This window comes from Trichoplusia ni, chromosome 13, assembly GCF_003590095.1.
Source record: "Trichoplusia ni isolate ovarian cell line Hi5 chromosome 13, tn1, whole genome shotgun sequence".
NCBI classification, from domain to species: domain Eukaryota; kingdom Metazoa; phylum Arthropoda; class Insecta; order Lepidoptera; family Noctuidae; genus Trichoplusia; species Trichoplusia ni.
Window position 1 is genome coordinate 4,364,090 of NC_039490.1, and position 23,675 is coordinate 4,387,764.

At 34.5% G+C, this 23,675-nt stretch overlaps 1 protein-coding gene across 1 annotated transcript in view; it reads left to right on the forward strand.

Moving 5' to 3' along the window:
- Nucleotides 1-23,675, forward strand: part of LOC113500375 (glutaredoxin domain-containing cysteine-rich protein CG31559-like) — a 107,895-nt gene that overhangs the window by 69,529 nt on the left and 14,691 nt on the right. The window contains exon 3 of the mRNA XM_026881149.1: nt 17,542-17,775. Within this exon, the coding sequence (XP_026736950.1) occupies nt 17,542-17,775 (234 nt within the window). The remainder of the gene's footprint in view (nt 1-17,541; nt 17,776-23,675) is intronic.

A 23,675-nucleotide genomic window follows, 5' to 3' on the forward strand; every position in this document is an offset into this window, starting at 1 on the left:
TACATGATGAAAAAACTATTTTTTATATAATTAGCTTCTAAGTGAGTAGGAGCGGTAATATATTAAAAATATATTATTTTAGACAAAAGACGGGCTCGCTTACTAGATCAAAGACTACCAAAAAATTTAATCTAAATCTTTGTAAAATACCTTCTCTGCGGCGGACATTTTCTTATCGATTCACTGTTATAGATCCCATCGACGTACGACGTAGGCGCGCCTTGCTAGGGCTGTCAACTGCACTCTCTTTTATCGGAGTATTTATGTTTCGAAAATAATGGGGCTTTTAAAGTGGTGTTGTAGTTGGGTTAATTTGTGGTTTTACCATTATCGCGTGCTAGTGGAAAGAAAAAAAAGAAACAATTAGCGGTCTAAAGCAGTTGGGCAATAAAGTTGCATGTCTATGTGAATATCATGAATATTGTCAAGATAGGTCTTATAGGTAATCGTATTTTCTTATCGGTTAAACTCGATAAACTAATTCTATTGATGTGATTTATATATGGTGTTAAGAAAAATCCAAACCAATTCGATATGAAAATAAAGCCAACAAACAAACAAAATTGTTTTAGCCAATTTTCAAAATAAAAGATAAAAACATTATTTATCTTTTTAGACAACCCTATATCTAACCGTCCCAAGGCAGGCGGCGTTCTTGTCATAACTCGGCACCATGGCTTACCGGCTAGTATTAAGTAATAATTGTTAATTCGCATTCATTATAACGAAGGCTGTAATTAAATCTAAGATTTGTTAGCCGAGATACGAGGATAAACTATGGAGTACCTATTGTGAATTCCGTTTTAATTGTTTTTTGTTTGTTTACGGAGAAGATGATAGACTTTGTTTTTTTAGGGTTACGTACCCAAAGGGTAATAATAGAATCGTATTACTGAGTGAGCCTCGTCCATCTCTCACCAGGCTATATCTAGTGATATCTAAAAAATTGAAAAACAGTTATGCACCGTTCCATCGTTTGATGCTTCTTATCCGAATATTTGTCTTTTCTAATGTTTTTGAGTTAAACAAAAATTAGACGAAGGCAGAAGGCCCTACGACTTAGATTATTCATGATTAACAAAATTGACGTTGCGTACATAACTTAATTACAAGTAGGTAAAAAACAGTCACCAATATTAAAAATACACCTAAATTCACACACTAATGCCTTACAAACATGCAAAGAAAATCATTAAGCGACAAACAACAACAATTACTATACTTCCTATCGTATTGCTAATTAAATTTTAAACACGTTACCAGCGTTCATAAAAAGTATCCGATTTTCCAATATTTTAGCTTAACACGCAACAACTGTCATCGTTTTAGATATTAATTAGAGTTAGCGTTAAACCCCTTTGTGCTAGGAAGTGACAAATGAATGCTGAAAAGCAGTTTCAGCGGTGAAGATTGAGATTTTTTCACAGTTGAGTTAGTTGCTGTTTTGATGTAAGATTGTAAATATTTGTATGTGTTGTTGTATTTGAAAATGAAAGTGGCTCAGATTAGTGTTTCTTTGTTTATTTGCCTGTCAAAAGTTCTGAAGGCCATTGAGTGGAAGTAATGTCTTGGTCGAAAAATAATATATATTTAATAATATACATTTTAATAAATGCGGACAACATCACATAGTACATTGTTCTGAACCCAAAGTAAGTTGCTAAAGCACTTGTGTTATGGAATTCAGATACAACGAAGGTACCACAAACACCCAGACCCGAGACAATGTAGAAATGTGAATTTTTACATTGACCCGACCGGGGATCGAACCCGGGACCTCAGGGCTAGCGACACCTTGAAACCGGTGCGTACGCCACTCGACCACGGAAGTCGTCAATTGAAAACTCTACTCTTGCTCGTTTTCTCAATTATTCAAAAAGGGAATTCAAGACTTATCTTACGTAAGTGTTAATGTATTACGGGGATCCATTTTTTTCGGCATGTTTCAATCATGCCCTTTGCGAATTTTTTTAAACCACCTCACTGATACTATCAATTTTTCAATTTTTAACTAAGAAAACGAGATAATTAAACTTGAGGCACGAAAACGTAAAGTGCCGCCCACAAACCAACTCAATTGTCCGATCCATTCAATTCACTTCGCTGGATGCCAGTCATTTCATTCATTCATCAATATTTTTTTATTCAATGATATCTTCATTCTTATTGAATTCACGCGAGAAAAATAACTAACGCGTAGCTTAAACGTTGAGATATGATTAATCATTCTTGATCTTTAGGCAGATAATTTAATTGAGATTGCAAGATAATCAATTTTATAGAAGGTTATGTCGTATTTGTTAGATATTGGGTACAATCTAGTTCATTTATTATGCAAATTATAAATGTCAATTTTGCAACTACTATAAACTCATGCTTTGCGAGAATTTCTCGTAAGATTTGAGCGTTTTTTTAAATTTTCAACTTTAAATAATAAAATATAGTCATTTTCCTACCATGGGTTACCCATGCGTTTCGTCCGGTCACCGTGCTTTGGCCAAGTGGTTTTAAACCCAATTTTCACGACGTGAAGGATTACTTTAATCAGAAGAAATTCGATGACTTTATTCTTTCATAAACTTCCTACACTCCAAACCAAACAATATTGACCTGTCTTATTGATGAAGTGTCAACAATCAACATCCCTAATAGTGTTGGACTAAATCTCTAATTCTACTCTTACATTCACGAATTATCATCGATCAAGATTGCTTACTGGAGTGGCTAGCCGCAGTGTAATATCCAACATATGCCACACATACCAACACGCTACGCGAATGAAATTCATTTCTCACTAATTATTACAAAACGATGTTTTTTTGTTCACACGGACGAGTGATGAATTACTCTTTTTTACGTTGGGTTTAGATGCTCATTTGTCTTGATTTTGTTTATTATTTTTTTAGTTGTATTATGTGGTAGTAGAGTAAATTATTTGTATCGTGTATTTGATTATGATTATTGATGATATTGCAAATAAAATGAATGTTAATAGACGAATATTAAGAAAATTATAATTAAATTTTTATACAGATTTATATTTATATATTTTATTTATTTTATCTTGATTTTTTATTGAATTCGAATTTAATTTAACTTGATACATTTTATTGTTTAAATAGTGGGTATGGTAAACATAAATATTTCTGTGTCAAACATAAAAACGAACAGGATTATTACAAAGAAAGATCGATTATTGTATCTATTCGCCTGTAACCTATCGCTGTGCCAAATTCCATCAAATTCCAATCCGTAGTTTTTGCGTAAAACAGTAACAAACATGTATGCATCTTCACTATATTCGTAAGGCAGTAGGCAGGGTGGAGTAGACCTGAAGGTTCAGCATAGTGGCGAAATATGGAAAAGGCCTATGTCCAGCATTGGGCTGGTTAAAGATGGTGATGATGAGACATGATCACAAGCTTTCTCTTATATATAATAGTAGGATAACATTGAACAATGACCGTCACAAATGATTGATTGTAGTTCTTATGTTGCTACAAATTGGTGCGATCCGTTAGATTCAGAACTGTAATGTTAAGTACCGTTTGTATTGATGACTTAGCTCTTATTTTGTCGAATATGTATTATAAAAAGTATACACAGGTTTTTGCCAAGTAAAAAAATAAGTAACATTTGATTTGGGATTAAAAATAAGACAAATTTGTTTTTAATCAAAATGCGAAGATTGAAGCTTAAGCTTAGGTAAATATTAATTGATTCCAGTTAATTAAGTATTCCCTGATCAGACATGTTTCAAAGAATTTAAGTTAGTTTCGTATATTGTTATATAAAAAAAACTCATAGGTACGATTATTAAAGTTAATGTAATTAATTATTAGTCTCTGTATACAATTTTGATAAAAGCAATTTTGTTTCTCTTTTTCACTCAATTCTTTCTGATTTTTCAAAATCGATTCTAGTGAAACACACGAAAAGATCTAGAAAACTCTACAATGTTAAATTAAGAATCATTATGTCAACATAAGCCATTGAAATCGGCTAAACATGAAACGCTCTTGATATGAATATATTTATTATTATATGCGATTGGATTTTTCATTCGCCTTGCCACATATTGCCATGATTATAAATCATTACACATCAAAAGTGTGTTATTAAATCGCAACACCTGTTTATAATCCAATTAATAACCATAACATTTAATAACCCTGAATAATAATTCAAGTGAACGTCACTCGATATAGAATCGGTAAAAAAATCGATTGGAAACTCATATTTACATGTTTAATAACTTGATAAAAAGCCGATTATTCAAACCAAGGTTAGCACGAAAAAAGGTTTGTTTGCGAATGTGGAGGCCTACCGCCAAAATTAGAACAAGTTTTAAAACAAATGTCATTTCAATCATCTCTCTTTATTTCATCTCTCTCGTCTTAATTCGAAATTCCTACATCTGTTTAAAAATACCTCCCTAGTGAACAAAAATATTGAAATGTTATAATTATGGCAAAGATTTGCATAAGTACGTAAAACGGATTTGTCCTAAAAGGCTCGACTTTAAGCCAATATTTGGACTTATCGACATTATAAATTGATCATAAATTATTTTAAATGGAATATGCTTTCGAGTATAGTAATTTAGTAATCTCGCCAAAACTACAATGGAAATAATTTGAATGCACAATTTTATGATAATTTCTGACATAATGAGCTAACATCCTTGATGTTATATTCACCTTGAATTTTTGTATCCGAAATTAGACAATGCTACATCTTTAAACTGCTCTAGTAAAAATAAGGTATAGAACTGCAACTATAGCCGCTAACCTCTTTGAGGTTAATCAAATTGTAACGCTTCAATGCGTGATGCATTGCTAGGCATTGCCATGCGTGATGCATTGCCATGCCAAGTCTTACACTACTTACCCTTATCAGTCACTCAATTCTTCTCCCAAAGATGTGTGTTTCCTTGAAAATTTCGCCGCCGTATCAAAAAGGGGGTTACCTAACATCGTTTTGCCTAAAAAAAAAACAAATAAAGACTCCTTAGTATATTACTACTATAGTAAGCAAAAATTTAAATATTTTGATTTGATTGATTGCCATTCACGAAGGCCAGTTAAAACCAACTCCTTTAACATTGAACAGTCATAGATTTAAAACTTCATCACGCATGCAGCATTCTTGCCAAACGTCAACTTGAAAGCGTGGGAAGGACGTGACGAATGTAGCTATTGTTAACATTTCTATTGCAAGGAGTTTATTGGAATCGATTTGTTTGTGTTCTTGCTTTGACGCAAGTTTTTTTTTGTTGAGTAAGGTGTGTGACTTTGTTGTGCAATTTGCGAGGACTGTCAAATGGCTGGCTAGTGTATTTTGAATTTTGAATTTTGTTTTCTTTTCGGTGTTTTTGTTCTGCCTAAACTTTTTATTCCACTTCTAGGCAAAGGCGTCCCTCTTTCTCATCCACACCTCTTTATTCCCAGCAGTGGGATCAAAAGCAGGCTATATAAAAAATGGATTAATGAATTTTTTTTAAACCAGTATTGAAGTAAAGTTGTTAAGTTTCTCATGAAATATGGTTTTAAAATTCAAGATCTAGTTAACTTATAAATAGTTCATTTTCTTTTGCTTTTATGATGTCAGTTTTTTTACCCATTTCTTTAACATATTTTTTCATACTTGAGCTTACTATATTTTACTCTTCATAAGTACTGTTTGAAGTATTAATAACTGGCACATTCAGTAATAGTGTTATATTACAAGAAGGTATCAGTTTCAAAAATAATATATGTTTGGCAATACAATATCTTTATTTTTGTCCTTGTTCAACGTGTAACGCAATTTGATATCTGCTTAGTCACATTATTCTAATATGTCAAACAAGCGAAGACATAGATATGACAATATTTGTTAATGATTTTTTTTCATTAAATTTCATTGTCTGTGTAATAATGTAGATTCGACAGTTTTTCCAGATGCTTTTGTATTTTTATAGTACCATATTGTTATATACTATTTCCTTGGTAAAGAGGAAGAATGTTAATGGACACACACCTCCTCGGAGGTGGAATTGGATAGTGTCAAACTCTGACTGACAAAACCGAACCGCATTGCAACGTCTCCCGCCGGTGCGTGGCAAGGCATTGCAATTCGACAAGCACAGACTGAAGTGTACCATCCTCCCTAGACAAGCCTAATTGCCTACGAAAGCCCAAGTTAACATGTTAACCTATCAAATTTGCACCAACTGTCATTTGTCAGAAGAATAATATGTGAAGTCAAACTCCCGTTCTCCATTCCCACGCAGATAATATTTAATTAACATCATATATAACAACAACCTTCAAATTTGGTTTTGCTGCTAAGCACAACTAGAATCCAGGTTAGAACAGCTTTCAGGGTTCCGTAGATAAACATTAAAACAGATCCTTGTTGCCAACTCAACCGCCTGTCGTTCGCCTCACCGTCAATCATTCATGAAATGTGAAATGTAGGTATATTTGACATCATTATTACTATCAAAAATATTAAAAAGAAACGGAAGAACATATATTAAAGTAGGATCTAAAAAGAATCTGAACTCTTAAACAACAAACATGTTTTTTTTTTCGTTATAGCTGTTGCCCGCGACTTCGTCCGCGTGGTTAGAAGATATAAGTTATGATTTGTATCTACCTTTTTTTCTCCACATTTTCCATTGTATCTTCTCTCCTATTAGTCGTAGCGTGATGGTTTAGATTAGCGCGTTCAAACAAACAATCAAACAAACTCTTCAGCTTTATATATTAGTATAGAGTATACATAGATATTACGGAATCATTTTTGCTCAAGTGTCGCTCGCATTTTGCCGGTTTTTTTCAAACAGCCCGAATCTTACACGTGTTTGTAACTTTGTTTACAGGTCGACCGCATTTAAATCGATATTTAATTGGTTCACTTCTCGATATAAATGATTTGCAGTCGTTAAATATAAGTATCGATCAGCTAAAGTTTTCAATTAAAGTAGTGGAATAAAGATCACGATTTTAGGATTAATTTAAGTGTTTTTATTAGTTGTAACACTATAAATCGATTTAGGTGCGAATAGACAACAGTATTTGTATCATCTGCATATGAGTTATGAGTAACTGTAAATCCATTTAAAAGTCCATTGTGATCATTGATCTACTTTTTGTAAATAAAAAACATTTGAAACGTAGAATATATTCTATGAGAAGAAAATGTTTTGGATTCATTCTTACCGTGGAGCTGTGCTATTAACCTTAGATACCTATTAATAGAGTTTATTTTTATTCTTTCAGTAGTTAACCCTTGGTTAGCGAACTCAATTCCCGCTTTAAACTTTCCTTAATCCTCCTTAATTAATCCTCAATGAATATCTATTAGTTTTTTCGGCAAACAATCGCAGTTGTGACAATCCATTTTTAATCGGATTTTAAGATAGTAGAGAAAAGTCTGTAATTAAGTCATTAAGAGTAAAATTTGATAAAATTAAATGATTTCCAAACACTACATATAGGTGCTTTTTTGTATAGCAATTTGAGTTACTAATTAGTTTTCTTTGTCTAAATACCTTACTTAAAGTCCAAATGCAACCTGGAATAACGGAATGACCACTCAAATAATTTTCACTTTACATACTTAATTGTCATACATGTACGTCCCTTTACTTTCCGCCTTGTAAGGAAGCTAGCGTGAGCCTTCATAGAAACTGCCAGTAAGTAATGACGGGTGCCTTACTTATACTATGACATTAAGCGACACATTTCCTTTTAGAAAGTATATCAAATTGTGTAGGAAAGGAACGATTGCTGGCGCTTTGTACACGTTTTTATTGGTCTAAATATCCGCTACATACGTTGAGCTTAGTAGGTAATCGCAAAGCATGCGTGAACGATCCCGTGATAGAGTCACGGGACCGCTATCGCTTAGGCATATGTAGGGGCCCGGTGTATGTTAGTTAGGGAGAGTCTGAGAGGCGAGAATCCTCACGCCGTGCCTTCGGCATTGGTCATTAGCTTTGAACCCGGAAAAAATCTAGGTAATTTATACGTCTTTAGTTAGTCCTTATATTAGTTACGGCAAGTTTTAGGGTCCAGTACTTATAGAAAACGAACGCACTGATTCCTTAAATGAAGTCATGTGGTATTATACCCTGTGTCGTCTCACAAGGCTCAGTTGAAAAACAGCGACAGGCATCCTGTGTCGCGGATTTTTGCTGGACCCTGTTTGGCACAGTCGTGAAGCACACAATACCTACTTCTGTGTTCTTTCCTGTCTACTGTTTTGTAATTTGTCATTGTAATGGTATGCCTTGTCAAATAAACTTAGTTTCTTTTCTTTCTTATTAGTTTAGGACCGAAGATTACAATAATCAAACACAAAATCACTATTCTTCAAACTTAAATACATACTTAGTACGTGATGAATTGCTATGCTTTGCCACGCGACGATCAAATGCTTGAGAACTTTCTCAGCGGTTCAGGTAGTCTTAGTAAGAGTCTGACACTACCCGCTTCTTTTCCTGAAGACGTGAGTGGCCAAAATAATTTCCCCAATCAAAAAATGTCCAGAACATTCTAAGTTTCAACTTAACAAGACCACAAAAATATGCGTTCTTCATAAAGTGAATTGCTTATTTGCATGTATGACTATCAAGTAACAATTATAAACAAGGAAGCTGACTTCGTTACGGCTTACAATTGTGAAATTATTGGCTATCGATAATAACCGGGAAATAATAGGGGTAACCAAAGTCATGGAGTTGTAATAAATTATTGGTTTGAGTGCAATAAGACGTAGCTTGTTAAGGTACTGTGACGCAATTCGAGACTTATGTCTATAGCTACAGATAATTCTTTGATTTTTTAAGAATTTGGCCTTGTTGACGTCTTAAAATTAACAAATGAACAGTATGTCTATAGCTACAGATAATTCTTTGATTTTTTAAGAATTTGGCCTTGTTGACGTCTTAAAATTAACAAATGAACAGTATTTCTTAAACTAGAAAATGTTATGGCATAATTATACCTCTATATGTCTTAATCCTGATTGTAAACTGTGTACCAAGTTTCGTCTAAATCCGTTCAGCGGTTTTTGCGAGAAAGAGGAACAAACTTGCATACATCCAAACATACAAACTTTTCTCTAATAATATAAGTAGGATAACGCAGCCTAAAATATTGCCTCTCACAACTTTCGTATCATACTTTATCCACCGTCAAAGTTCAAAGCAAGCTCCTCAATGTCAAAGCTCGATTTACATCAAATGTAAAGGTGGCACGCGTGTAAGAACACAAACATTTACATATCTCATTATCATAATCCCGATTAATACTAAAATCAACGCGATATCTCTAATGTAAACACCTAACGGCTATTCAAGTTTCAGATTGAACACGGAGATGATACGAGGTGGATGTGACAAACGAAAGAAAATTTTAAGAATACAGTCTAAAATCGCAGTTTACAATCAAAATGAGACTAAAAAATATTCCAAGTAGTTCCAGTTCTCCAGTTTACCTTTTTTTCAAAATGATTTTTTAACCATTTTCAACCGACTTCATAAAAGAGGAGATTCTCAAGTTTTTTTTTATTTTTGTTTCCTCAATATTTTGGACCGAATAAACCGATATCTAATGCTGAAATCATCAAGTTCTAAGAAAACGGTTATGTCGGATATATTTGTTTGTAATTAAAAAAAATAAAGAAATATAAAAGAAAATATCTTATCTTCAAGACATTTCTTCTATGATCTGAACACACGACCTTGTGAGGCGAACCAGTCAGGCCTGAACCGGTCTGGCCCGGTCCGTACCGGTCTAGGGAAACTGGGGAACCGTGGATATCATTAATTTGTATGTGAAAGTTTGTATGAGACCGTCGCAGGAATGTTGTGATTTCATATTATATTGTCTAGTTTATATGTAGAAGGTGTATTTTAAAACCAGATAAAAGCAAAGGCAATTTTATCACAAGGTAGAAACATCAGTAAATTAGAATTTCATTCCCATCTCTAATAGACCTAAAGTTTTTTTTTAAGCTTAATATAAGAGCGAGAGATTATTTGAGCACTCTTGTCGTGTTGACTACACGGATAGCCCAGTGGTAAAGGTCACGATGAAAAAAACACTGTTCGCTCATAAGACAAGCATTTGTTTAATACACAAACATCTGGGCGTCTTTGTAGTGTTTATGTTTGAGAAACCCCCCAATGCAAGACTTAAATTCTCTAGTGCTGGGGACTTATTCTAGGAGCACAAAGATATGTGCTTCTGCATATCTTACGTTAATGCAAAAGACCGATTCATACGTAGGTATTGAAAATTTAATTCAAGATTAAAAAATATTTTAAATCGCCAATTTTAAAGCAAAACGATAATCTTGACATGAAATCGGAATTCGATGTTTTCAGATCGAATCAAAAGATTTCGAAAATTAATTAAGGTAATTAGCGTTTACTGTGATTAGTTAAAGCAATTACCACTTAATGCTTATTATAGAAGTGTGCTAGAAAGGTATCAAATTGATTTAATCAGTGTTAAGTGCTTGTCTCCTAATTAGCAGTAATTAAAGATTTTCTTTTTTTCATAATAAAAAATGCTACAGATTTTACTGCAGATAATTTCAATTATAGTTGTAATTTGTAATGAAAAGCACGACTGGTCTTTACTACGAAAAATTTATTCAATTAAATAACAACGATTGATTTATTCTGGTTTCATATTGTATTTTTACCAAGCTCTAAATTGTGTATGTTTAAAGGGTTTCGGATTTACGCAATGGCTAAAAACCAGAGGTTACTAATCAGACTCTTAGCTGTAAGATAGACATCAACGCAATGGTGGTAAACTCATATATTTGATAGGGTGTATTTTTTTTCTAGTTTCCGTGCGAAAAAGCTTACTATTCACACAGAACCCTCAGAGCGTGGAGTCAGACTCGCTGCTCACTGGATTTCCACTCGCACCATGAAACACAATAACCAAAATTTGGACATATTTGCAAATCGCTGAATTTGTCAATCATAACCATCTAAGCATATTTTACTACTTTATACATATCCATACCGTTATATGACAATAAACTCGGTACGTAAGTACTTAAGTATTTTGCAAATTCACACAAGTTTCACATCTACCGCTAAGAGCAAGCTTAATCGCACCTAATGTGCAATGTCCACTTAGTCTGAATGCCAGTGACGCAACACAACTGTTCGTTACCGTCTATGGTTACCGTAAATAAGTATTAGGCCATAAACACCTGGTACCGTCAGCAACAAAAGCCTAAAAAACTTACAGGTGCACAAAGCTCAAAGCGAAGACAAGTGAAAATGAGACAACGCATAATTCGAGTTTCTTCTCTTTAACTACTCTCGCCGTAAGGATTCTAATCCTTGTGTTGCGGGGGTTTCACAAACATACAAATCTCGTGCACAATATCACCCAGACTCAGAACAAGCTTTCGTGGATCACAAAAATGCTTGTCCTAGGCGGGAATCCAACCGGCGGCACTACGCGCACTGTGGGTTTGGCGTGGTGATCTTGACTTATTATCCGTGCAGAGAAAAAATACAGTTAATTGTTATAGGAAAAGACAAAATAGCTTTGACTTAAGAATTCTATTGAATACGTACTGAACATTTAAAGCCTTTTTTGGGACTTCGTTCCGCATTAAGGAATTTATTCCAAGTGTCGCGGTCGATTCACAAACATTCAAGTTACATGCACAATTTGATCATTGAGTTTGGTTGCTGACCGTATTTAATTGTCGTATCGGATTACAGCTTACTTTTCCAAATGGTTGTTTTTTTTTTGGTATAATCTTTCTCGAAAGAGTATTGTTTAGTTATTTGGTCCAGTTAAGACAGGTGTTGACATTGGTTTCGTTGGGGAAAGTTGGAAAGAATGCTCGTAAATAATGTTTACAACAACTTTGGACATGTATGTTTTTAGCAACTTAAGCTGTCACAGCTAAAAAAAATATAATGTAAAACAAGATTAGGGTTCTGATAAAGAACATAGGCTAACACTTGCCAAAAAATAAAGTTACATAATCAAGAAATTTAAGATGGATTATGCGTTTTGAAATGCCGTATCGTGTCAAGTGATTTGGCAATATTGTGCAAGGTTAATTGATGAGGTCAATTGATTCGTTGCGGTTATGTGTGTTCACGGTTAACGCTTACTAAGTACCTGTATTGGTTATATGATTGTTGAAGATAAAACAGGACAAATGACGATAGATTGTCTATTGAATCACGGAGAGCTTTCTGCATGGCCGCGGTGGATGGTAGGGCCTAAACAATGGTCATTCCTGGATGTTAAATTGATAGAAAACAATCTTATTAAACCATCTCTATCGAGGCGGTAAAAATGCGTAATTATTTCCAAAGGCAAGATATTACATTTTTTCTTTTATATTTAGGTGCACTAGGGTGGACAAAGATTCCGCATTCCTCATCTAATAATAATGATTTAGATACAAACATAACGACTAACGAAAAAACCCTGATAAAAAATAAGTCTAATTTAAAAAGTAAGTCAAGCAATCATCATAACGTACCTGCATTAGTTTTTAAACTACCAAACGTATAAAAAACATCTGCATTCAGCGTTTAACTCCATTAGCAGCATTTTACAACACTTAAAAAACATTATCGTGCAATTTGCTCAGAAATAACGTAAATTACATCAAAATGAATCATTACGGTCTTGAGTAATCAACCACCGAGGTTTAAAGAACTTAAGGCTTTTCGTCACTAATTATGTGTATTTATTGAGCGATTTACTGAGAATTTGAGTATTAGTAGTCTAGTCGTATGACTTTTGGCTTGCCAAGTCAAAATTCGTAGGAAACATTGTGGAATACGGCAAACCTGAAAATTTTTCAATTTGAAGCCACGTCGGCAGTCTGTTGTACATCAACTATACTACGTGTATGATAAGACTTAACAAATAAAAATTGAGTAAAGTGACTGAAAATCATAATTTCATTTTAACAGCAACATGAATAGGCCGGTTCCGGAAAAGGGATAAAAGACAGTTCTAGCCAGATTAAAAGATACACTTGGTTTTTATTCGTTATTCTAGAATGAAACTTCTTGCCTGGTTACTTAAAGCAAGACTCAGCTAAAGCGAGACACTACTATGCAATGTAAAGTGTTGTCTCGTTTCCACATCTTCTTAAGTCCAACGATAAGATTTCATGGTACACACCATCTTCAAAACCATTAGTTCTATCTACCGTATAATTTAAATTCTTCGGCCACGTTTTAGTTGTTGCACGTTGCGCTTGTGATCTCAATGATGTTAAAAGCATGAAATATCATTAATGGATTATACGCAAATACAATATTAATTGCCTTTTGATGATACAGATCATTAAATGCTTCAATAGGTAGGTGGATTACAAAAGTGACACAAATTACGAAATATGTTCTGAGTACCAGCCTACTGAATATCAACGCAAAAGATGTTTGTATGCTTGTTCCTCTTTCATTCATAGACCACTGATCGGATTTAAACGAACCTTAGTAGGCAGATATTTGAAAAACCTGAATGGAACATATAGGATAGTTATTATCCCGATTGCATGAACATTGATTTTCTTCAATTTGCAGCGAGCGGGCCCGAGGGCTTTTGATAGTGATATATCAAAATGGGAATGTTGCCTCTGAGGAAGCAAACCATCTCATATCCAAAACGCAAACATTGGTTTCAGAAATCGTAGTAATGATACGGAACATTACATAATAACATTCCTTTAATCCTCAAATATGGAAACCTTTGTAACAATTTTCTCAACACCGTTAACAAGTAAATTATTAATGTTGTAATCTAAGAAATGTTGTAAACTGGGAAACTAAATTGTGAGACCTCCACCTAAAGCATAAGTACTCTTGCAGTAGTCGAAGAGAGATGCCACTCTATGCATTACTATGCAATGTAGTGCTGTCTCGCTTACACCAACGCACCAGTCTTGCTTTGCGAGGTAGTGGTTTGTCCCCAGGTCAGAGGGCAGTGACGTAACTCTTGGAGAAATTGTACTGTTCGGAGAACTGTGATGCTTCACTGGGTATGAGGAGCAACGAATTTTCCTTTTTTTAGGCCATTGTGACTAATTTAGTTTGGCGTGACTGTATTTACTTGCTATTTCTTATTTCTACGTGGTTCGCGATTATGAAATTTAATTTTCAGGGTTCATGATTTTTTTTATCTCTTTTTTGACAAAATTTCAGTGATAACAATCAACATTGGGGAAGTCACTTTTTTATTTCTTCGAACAATAATTGAATAGGTGCTTAACAGTACCTGAATCCTAAGTTTTTTTTGTCGTTTCCATACTTACATATACAATCTACAGCTAACACGCCTAATGCTTATCTACTGACAGTTATTCGCCGCAAGTAACTGAACTTTCCCACAAATAGCTTTATCATTGAGTCTGCCACCGGCAAGTTGAACGTCATTACATATTTCACCACGCAAATGCACACTTCAAGAGTACTTTACGAATTCAGTATTCGATCTAACACTCATGTTTTGTTCAACGATATTGTTAATAAGGTCTATTAATACGAAATGGCCTAAAAGTTTTACGTAAACTTCATGGTATTCTTGAAATAAAATATACACCAAAGACTTACCTAGGTACCTAGGTACCTAGGCTGGTTGAGGATGAAATGCTATTAAAGGAAGCAGAATACAATGAATGCGAAGGGCAAGAGACTGAGAAGACTGACATCAACTAATTAAGGCCTATAACAACCACCTCATGAAGGCTGATGATGTTGATAAAGATGAAGGGCATGAACTATCCAGCTTTAATGATAGTGATGGCATAATGATGCTGCCATATAGTGAATCAACGGAGTTTGAAACGAACTTAACTTACACACTTAACACATTTTGAATCGTTTGTTCAGTAACGGTCTACTACCGACTAATTTCGGGTACAACTGGAGTCCTTAATCATTCATTACTTAACATCGACTTAACGGTGACTTACAACTTGATATTTTATAAACAGTATACTTAACGCCTCGTTTCCACTTTTTCAACACTAAGCCCTCAGGTGGTTTACGGTATTGACATACAAATACAAAATTAATCATACCTCCTTTCGATATTAATAAACGATTAATGTAACCTCATAAAGTAGGTCAGAGGGTATGAGATTTTTGTAAAAGTCACAGTGACTGGGATTTTATATTATACTATTTTACTTTGACATATAAGTTGCTGGGCCAATGGCCCAGATTATAGTTGCTGGTAAGACCGACATAATCGTTAGAAGATGTAGAAGTAATAAATTATTACATATGAAATTACGTAAGAGCATGTTTTTGAATGTCATTAAAGTTTCAGTTGATAAGGAAAACACGATTATGTATAAATCCTAGCATAATGTTAAAGGTTCATCTATGTCGATTGCCAATTTTGCATTTTTGACAATTCGATCAATTAATTAATCAGACCTGGTCAGTTGCTCAAAACGACTGGATTTTGGCCCTTGATCGATATAATACGACGTATTTTCTTAACGCACTTTAGAGTAAACAATATTTTATGTATGCATGTGCATAAAGCTCATGCATACATGACATTCGCTCTATTTGATCAATTCTTTAGTCAGCTCCGGTTGCCCAACATGCATAAAATACATAGTGTATGTTAAGTATGTTACTTATTTTGCATATCAAACAAATATAATCCAATTATTTCAACAACACAGCGTACTAAACCTACTAAGTTAATCGATTGAAATAGAATCGATAATTTATCTCGGATAGTTGCAACACACGTAAAGGTCGCTAGTCGAGGAAGAGCAGGTGTGACGTAATTATACAAACATCTGTTAGTACAGGTGAGGCGACAGGTGGACGGAGACGTTGTTATTCACATCATTATACTGTGTAGTTTTGGCTTGGAGAACGGTTCAGTTAATGATTGGTGAGGTCAAATGGTATGATTGTAGTGAACATTCATTTGTAATCGGAATCGCACGTAGATTAGGAGGCCTTGTTTTCGTTGTGAAAAGCAGAATGACTTTACCCACGCTGAGGTTAACCAGTTACCGGGTAATTAACCAGGTCCCTTTTTGCTGCCCAGGTACAGTTGCAAAATCGCTTTGCTCTGTCGGTCTCTGATTCCCTCTGATGACCTAAAACGTTAGTTGGTCGGAATACGGAAGCCGGAGAATGGGCTGTTGAGGCTCAACTTCGTGAAAGCTGAACTTCTATATCCAGCTGAGGTTTCCTTCAAACAAATATGATCAAGTATCAAACAAATATGATCAATATCACAAGTTTTTGGTGGTCCCTTATAAACCCGGTAGATAGACCAAGCCAAACTTTTTACTTCACCATTCACTTCAATCCTGATTCCAACATAATTACAACAAAAAGGTGTGAAGTTGTAATCACGTATCAAAAGAAGTACCATTACACATTTAATCGATTGGTTCCCGCCATCAATAAAATTAAAAGCGCGTCAACGAATGGCGGACGTTGCGTCAAATGCATAGAATTTGACTCGTATTTGATTGCGTCATACCCATGTCGTACAGATGGTTTGTAAATTATAGAGAGATTTGCGAATCATTTTATAACAACTTGGATACGGTGATTTCAATTCGTCGATACGTGATCTTTCTTCGGCATAGTATACACACTATTCGTTTGTGTTACGCGTATCTTCCAAGGCTGACTTTACTTGAATGCGAATATGAAACATCACAGGGATCATAGATTTTTCATTGGCCGGTAGTCTGATGAGGATTGGTTGACCCAACTAAACTTGTTAGCTGGCGCCCATACCAGACATATAGTCGGCCATCTACGCTCAATCCTATGAAACAAAACATCGATGGATGAAAAGTTTACGAAAAACGTCCTAGTGTAAAAGTCATTTTTCGACACTATTAACTTTGTGCTTAGGAATCTGATCATATGCTATGTGTTACACTAAATCATAGACGAATAAGCTGTAAACGATTGCAAAACAAAGTGACGTAGGCCTAAAAAACAACCGCTCGGTCTCACATTACGTCTTGTTCTAGTAAATTACAGTAGACATTTTAATGACCCTCATTTCACCTCGCTGTGACGGCGACCAGTTTATTGATACTTATATTGACTTTCACAAATCTACGCTTCTTTGGCCACTAATAACACTCTTGTACCCACCTGTACCTAATAGCCAATAGGAAGTTACGCAATGGGTATCGTTAAACATGTGAATTCGTTGACTCTTGACAATTTAACAATACTGTTACATCTGTGTTAGTAACATAGTTGCACAATGTGTCTGGAACAATTAGGTCTGTTTACATTATTTTTCTCAATTTTCACGTGTATGCATTGTTTTTAGCTTATAACAGCGACATCTATCTATCACACGTTATACCATCATCCAGATTCAATCCTTAGTGTAACACGTTGGTGAGAATTGTGTTAGTGTTTACGTTCTAGACTAGATGGCGCTGTTTGCAGTTTATCGAAATCCTGCATTTTGTTGTTTCAAAATGTACTTTTTATGCATCTATTCTAATAGTTTTTTTTCATTTTTACAGAGTTACAAAGAAAAAGATGCCGGCAAAGTTGTATTGTATACAACGACGATGGGTATCGTCAGGAGTACATACCAACGCTGTGTTCTTGTGAAGAAGATCCTGAGGAACTTACTGGTGAAGTACGAAGAACGGGATGTCTTCATGAGCATCGAGTATCAAGACGAGATCCGGGACAGGATGAGGAGCGACCAGATCTTGGTTCCGCAGCTGTTCGTTGATGGACAGCATATCGGGGTAAGTTCTAATATTAAGATTTGTTTCGTAGACTAACCCTCGGGAATATTCTACAGGAGTTGCGAAAAATAAAACTGTTTGTAAATGGACGGGAAATTGAATATTTTTTATAAAAGATGATTATAATTTTAAGCAAAACACATTTTTTAATTAGTTAAAGCTGTATTAGCCTATCATGATAGACTATCTTTGATGGTAGCGAGATATTTGACTGCACGGATAGCCGAGTGAGGTCACTATGCCAAACTCTTTCGTATAATCCACGAATGTTTGTTCTGAGTCTGGGTTTCTTTGTGCATATGATGACGGTTTGTAAAACCCAAAGCGACACATGTGTCTATGCTTCCTTTAGTTCCTATTTCACATACTTACTCATATGAATTGTTCTCGTGTTGCCCCTGAAAACGGCCAACTTTTCGCCCAACTTAAGCTACCTCAAATAATATTCCAAGGTTTTAAAGTGCCAGCTTATAACACAATGCCAGATTAATATTGTCCTTCAAACAATACCTACTAATAACAACGTACCAGAATCCTTTGGACGTTTCAAGGTTTCAGAATCCAAGTCATTAGTGAGCCGAAACGGGTATGATTAAGTTAATATGTTATCAATATAAACCTCGGATTAAAATTGAAAGGGATTTGTTTTAATTGAAGGGAGTAATAGTTTAAATGATGGATAAAAATTTGTGTGATAATTCATTTTAAACGCGCTTTTAGGCACTGAATAGTGTATTTCAAACGGGTAAAAAAAATTCTGATTTATTGATAAGGCTAGGAAAAGTCCTAAATTTGTTCCGAGCGATCATCGTTGCCCCGTTGTTTTTATATCCCGCTATGGTTTTCATAGGTTTTCCGAAGCCCTGACACATTCTCTGGCCTGAACCTTGATAGTATTACATTAAGGACCCTGTCATGCCCGTCAGCGACCAAAGATTAGCATTTCAATAAGTTTTTTAGTCTAAAACCCAAGTTTACCATTACGAATTCGGTCTAGTATCATCCCGATTGTATATTTCTCGGCATCTATCTTTCTCTGCCGCATATATCTTCTTGTTACCACGCCAGAAAATAAATACTAAAACAGTTGACTGGTCCAATAACTTTGCCATAGTGACGGTTAGAAAAATATTTAATTTGTGACCCTAGCAACTATCTCAAGCCGCCGTCACTAATCAATCGATTACCAATGTTACCATGTGGATAGAAAAAACAATGTTGGAATTCTTGGAAGTTATTCACTTACACTATTCGCAGAATATTTAATTGTAAAGATCTGTCTGAGTCCTTGTATTTTCTTGGTATTTTCATACAATGCTCTGCCAAGTTTCATAGGGCTTTGTTATTATTTTGCGATCGAAATTAAGGAGTTTGGACATTTATTGTGAAGTTTCGTTTAAATAAATATTTTTTAGAAACCATTGGAGATTTGTGTTACTCTACAAGACTGCGTGACTAAGTGACTTTATTGAGGTCAAATCATTATATGAATTTAAAGCTACTGAACGTCTGTTTGTCACTGAACTCCTGCTTAAGCGTTACCTAAATATTAGCAGACATCTTGAGATTAAGGAAAAAAAAGTGCTTGTTGGTAAAAAAAACCTTTGTGTTTTATAAAGATACGCGATATTTAGCTTTTGAAACCTAAAAAGTTTTATAAGTAATTAATAATTCTAATTAATTAAATGACTAAATTCTGAAGAAAAACTTAAGTACCTATTTTAAAAACGTTTTTCTAAAATACAAGTTTAAGTACTTTATCTGTATTTCAACCTTTTCTTTGTTATGATAAAGCCTACCACTAACTCTGAAGATATTATTAATGGTGTTGTGGAAAAGAGATGCCACGCTACGATGTATAGAGCGCTGTCTCGCTTCCACACGTACAACAGTTTTATATTAAAAGTTGGTAGTAGACGTTGTTTTGTTTGCTAAGCCCGCATCATTGGGCTTTTCAAAGAGCTATTGTTAAAACGTTTTGATGTGAGAATTTATACAATTTAAATTAAAGCTAAGGTAGCGATAAGAGGAATTGTTATTAAAATTGTTTAATTTAAATTAACTTATTTACTGTTTAAAGGAAGGGGAATGATTGACACCGGGTGTAAACTGAGCTAAGTTTATTGTTGATTTGGGTTCCGAACCCAAAGGGCAAAAAGGAAGTCTGTTACTGTACTAAGACGCCATTGTCTGTCATTCTGCCAGTTTGACTTTCACCAGAATCATGAACATGAACCTTGTAGCTAAATTTAATACATTTAACGGATGATGTATTTTTTTGCCCCTGTGTCAACAAACTAGCTATTTTCCGTGACTTCGTCCGCGTGGTTAGAAGATACAAGTTATGATTTAGGTATACTTGCCCTATTTTTTTTCACATTTTCCATTGTATCTTCGCTCCTATAAGTCGCAGCGTGATGGTATATCAGCCTATAACCTTCCTCGATGAAAGGTCTATTCAATACAAAAATAATTTTTCAATTTGGACCCGTAGTTCCTGATATTAGCGCGTTCAAACAAACAAACTCTTCAGCTTAATATATTAGTATAGATACTCTAAATAAATGTCAAGGTCAAGGAGCGCAGGTACATCATCATCATCATCAGCCTTTAGTAGTCCACTGCTGGACATAGGCCTCCCCTAATGTGCGCCATAGCGCCCTGTTTTCGGCTTGCCGCATCCAGCATCCGCCTGCAGTCTTTCGCAAGTTATCATCCCACCTGGCCATTGGGCGTCCTACACTGCGTTTGCCGATGAGCGCTCGGTAAGGTTAATTAATGGGTGACCATTCGAAGTTAATTTAATTTTCTACTTGTTCGGATTTAAACAAGCGATTCCGACTCAAATTTAAGCGGTAGAAATAAGCACCTCATGTTTAAAGGTAATCTCTTCGAAAACCTATTTGGAGTATCACACGCAACAGTTGCAATATGTCGGCCTTCCAAGCAATGGGGTGTGACAAAGTGTCTCTATTTCATAACCCATGGTGTTTGTAGGCCATGGGTAAGTAAATATACAACGTACGGAATATTAACGAACACAATACTCATACTTCGGAGTTTCCACTGCTTTTGTTTTTGGTAAGGCAAGTAATTATTATGAGAATTACAGTTTGATTGCAAGACTTTGACTTTAACAGACTTATGCAGATATTTTTGGTTATAAACTTCCTTTATCATAAGTTATGCATCTGAAAAAGTGTACCTTTAAAAGGAGTTCTTTTGCAAAATTGTGTCTAAGTAAGTAAGTACCTATACATGTAAATGTTTTTATAATTAAATTTTCGACTCTCCTTTTATCTACGTGGAAAAACCATGCCTCAGAGTGACAAAAACAAACAAACAGCCTCATATACCTATGATATGAAACCGTATTATATGATGTACATGACATCCTTGCAATTAATGTTGTAATATAAAAAATAGACTTACCCACAATGAAACCGCTCGTAATACCCAGCTATCATCGTATTACTGTAGGGTTGATACTTACAAAATATATATTATAAATCTAAAACAAGCGTCTATTGACGTTCCTTGTATTTAATTAGTTTGTAATATTTTTCTTTTTGATTAGTAATACTTAGTCTCTAGCTGTTGTGGTATATAGTGTAAAACTTATGTTGAAAATAAATTCTATTCTATTCTATAAATAGTGCTAGCCAATAAATGTCTCATTGCTGGGTACAAGCCTGTTCTCATCTGAGTAAGGTTAGGGTGTTGATTACCACGATAGTTCAGTGCGGGATGGCAATTTGAGATCGAATGTTTTTTTAGATGAAATCGCCAATGGATCTCGATTCCCCAGATTTCCATTACCGCGTGTCAGATTTGTCTTAGAATAATCAAGACGTCAACAATCAATACATAGACGCCTACTTACGTCGGGATAGGGACTTAACGGGTCTAGTAATTGAATAACAATTAATAATGCTGATTGAAACGTACCGCTTCTCAAAATTTATTACAATAATATTTTCTTGACAACCCTAGCATAGCAGTCATAACCGCAGGTAGGATATTTCATGCGTCCATTGCGCGCTACTAGGACTTTATTGCAACTGTCTGCGCGACCAGACGTCGGTACTTAAGTATATAATATGAACGTTCTGCTTATATGTATAGAATATTAAAAAAGCCATACTTTTAAAGGTATTTTGATATTAAACGTATTTGCTGGTAGATGAGAGGAGTAAGAAAGAACTCTGATTAATAAGTTAATGCTTGGACTATTCAAAATATTGAAGTATGATAACACAAGGAAGCATTTCAGCAGTCATTTAAAAATGAAAAACCAATGCGCGTATTAATTTTTTTTTGTGCGGAATTTAGTATTTTCTCTTTTTGACAGATTTGAAGAAAAGAAAAATAATGTTAAATATTTTACAATAAATAGAAACACAAAAATGTCTATTTTATATATTTTTTTAGTACAACACCCGTACAGGCATAATATAAAAATACACTAAAACAATCCTAAATATGCGTCATTTATAATGAAACTCAAACATTTTTTTCTATCAACATTGTAAATGTAATCTACTTTAAATCAGTTTAAAAGCTCGTTAAAAATTAACTGTGCACAGTATCGTTTAAAGTTAAATAGTAACTTTGTAGTAAACTGTTACTATCCACACGAGTTCAATATTAACCGGAATGGGCTCAGTTACTTTTATTTCACTTTTATTATATTTGACCGATTTTTCATGATACTTTCAATTCTAGAATTTTCTGTATGTTTCTGACTTAATTATTTCCTAAAATTCGATTGATAGACCATTTTTGAGGTACTTGAAAAGGTACTATATCTTGGTGTCTTTTTGTCTTAAAATTCAATGTAAAAATAGTACGAGACAAAATCCAATACAGACCAAAACAAGTATATTATATCAAGTTTAAATAAATCAGTCGTATTTTAAATTATTAAACGCTTACATAGAAAGACACTCCGAGATTGTTTACCTTCATAGGTAACTAAACCAAAGGGGCATAGCGATACAAGAATAGAGTAAATAAGCTTAAATTAGTTGTTTAAATCTAGTTATTTTCTTTCTATCTGTTTAAACATCCGTCTATTCGCTGCAGGTCAAAGGAAGGATCTTTCTCCTCTCAGACCTCATCTTCAGTCCTTAACACTCGAGTTCTTAAGAAATTTGGATTTATTAGCATCATAAACAATAACAAATACTATTTTAATTAGGTATCTAAAAGTGGTAGGCAAAAATCTTAAATACGAAATCATAAAGAGGAAAAATAATTTTGAAACAGACGACGGTGCTTAGATATTTCTGTATTTATCACCGGACCGCAATAGTATCCAATTAGTCCCTAAGCATTGGTTAACTAACTAAGCTGGTGCGAAATATACTTATGACCTCCGACCAACGACCCATGGGAAATAAACCTCATTCGTATGTTTAAAAACTCGTTTTAGAGTTTAATATAAATATGTATAAGCTTATAGGACATTGCCCTAACGATAGGCCTTTGTACTTCTTTAACGGTTTTCAACAATAGTCAAGTTTTTAGAAATATTTTGTTTGAATAATAAATCACTGTTTTTTTATAAAACTTTCCATCGAGCATTAACAAAAACCGACTCGTCATCCTGCTAAAGAAAAGCAATAAAAAAACTACACCTAATTTATAAAGACAACTATAAAAAGCGTAATTTTGTCTCGATTTCTGCATCAACTGTAAAAAATCAACTATCTAGCTATATCGGTTCATGGCATTCATGAAACAGGTACAACTTAGTTACAGACGGAAGGTCAGACCGCGTGTTTGACAGACCCTTTGCGTACTATATTTTATGCAAAAAACAATTATCACAATCTCACCAACATCACCGTCCATACATAACCCAAATACATCAACAACGTGGTTCAAAACAGTCTAAC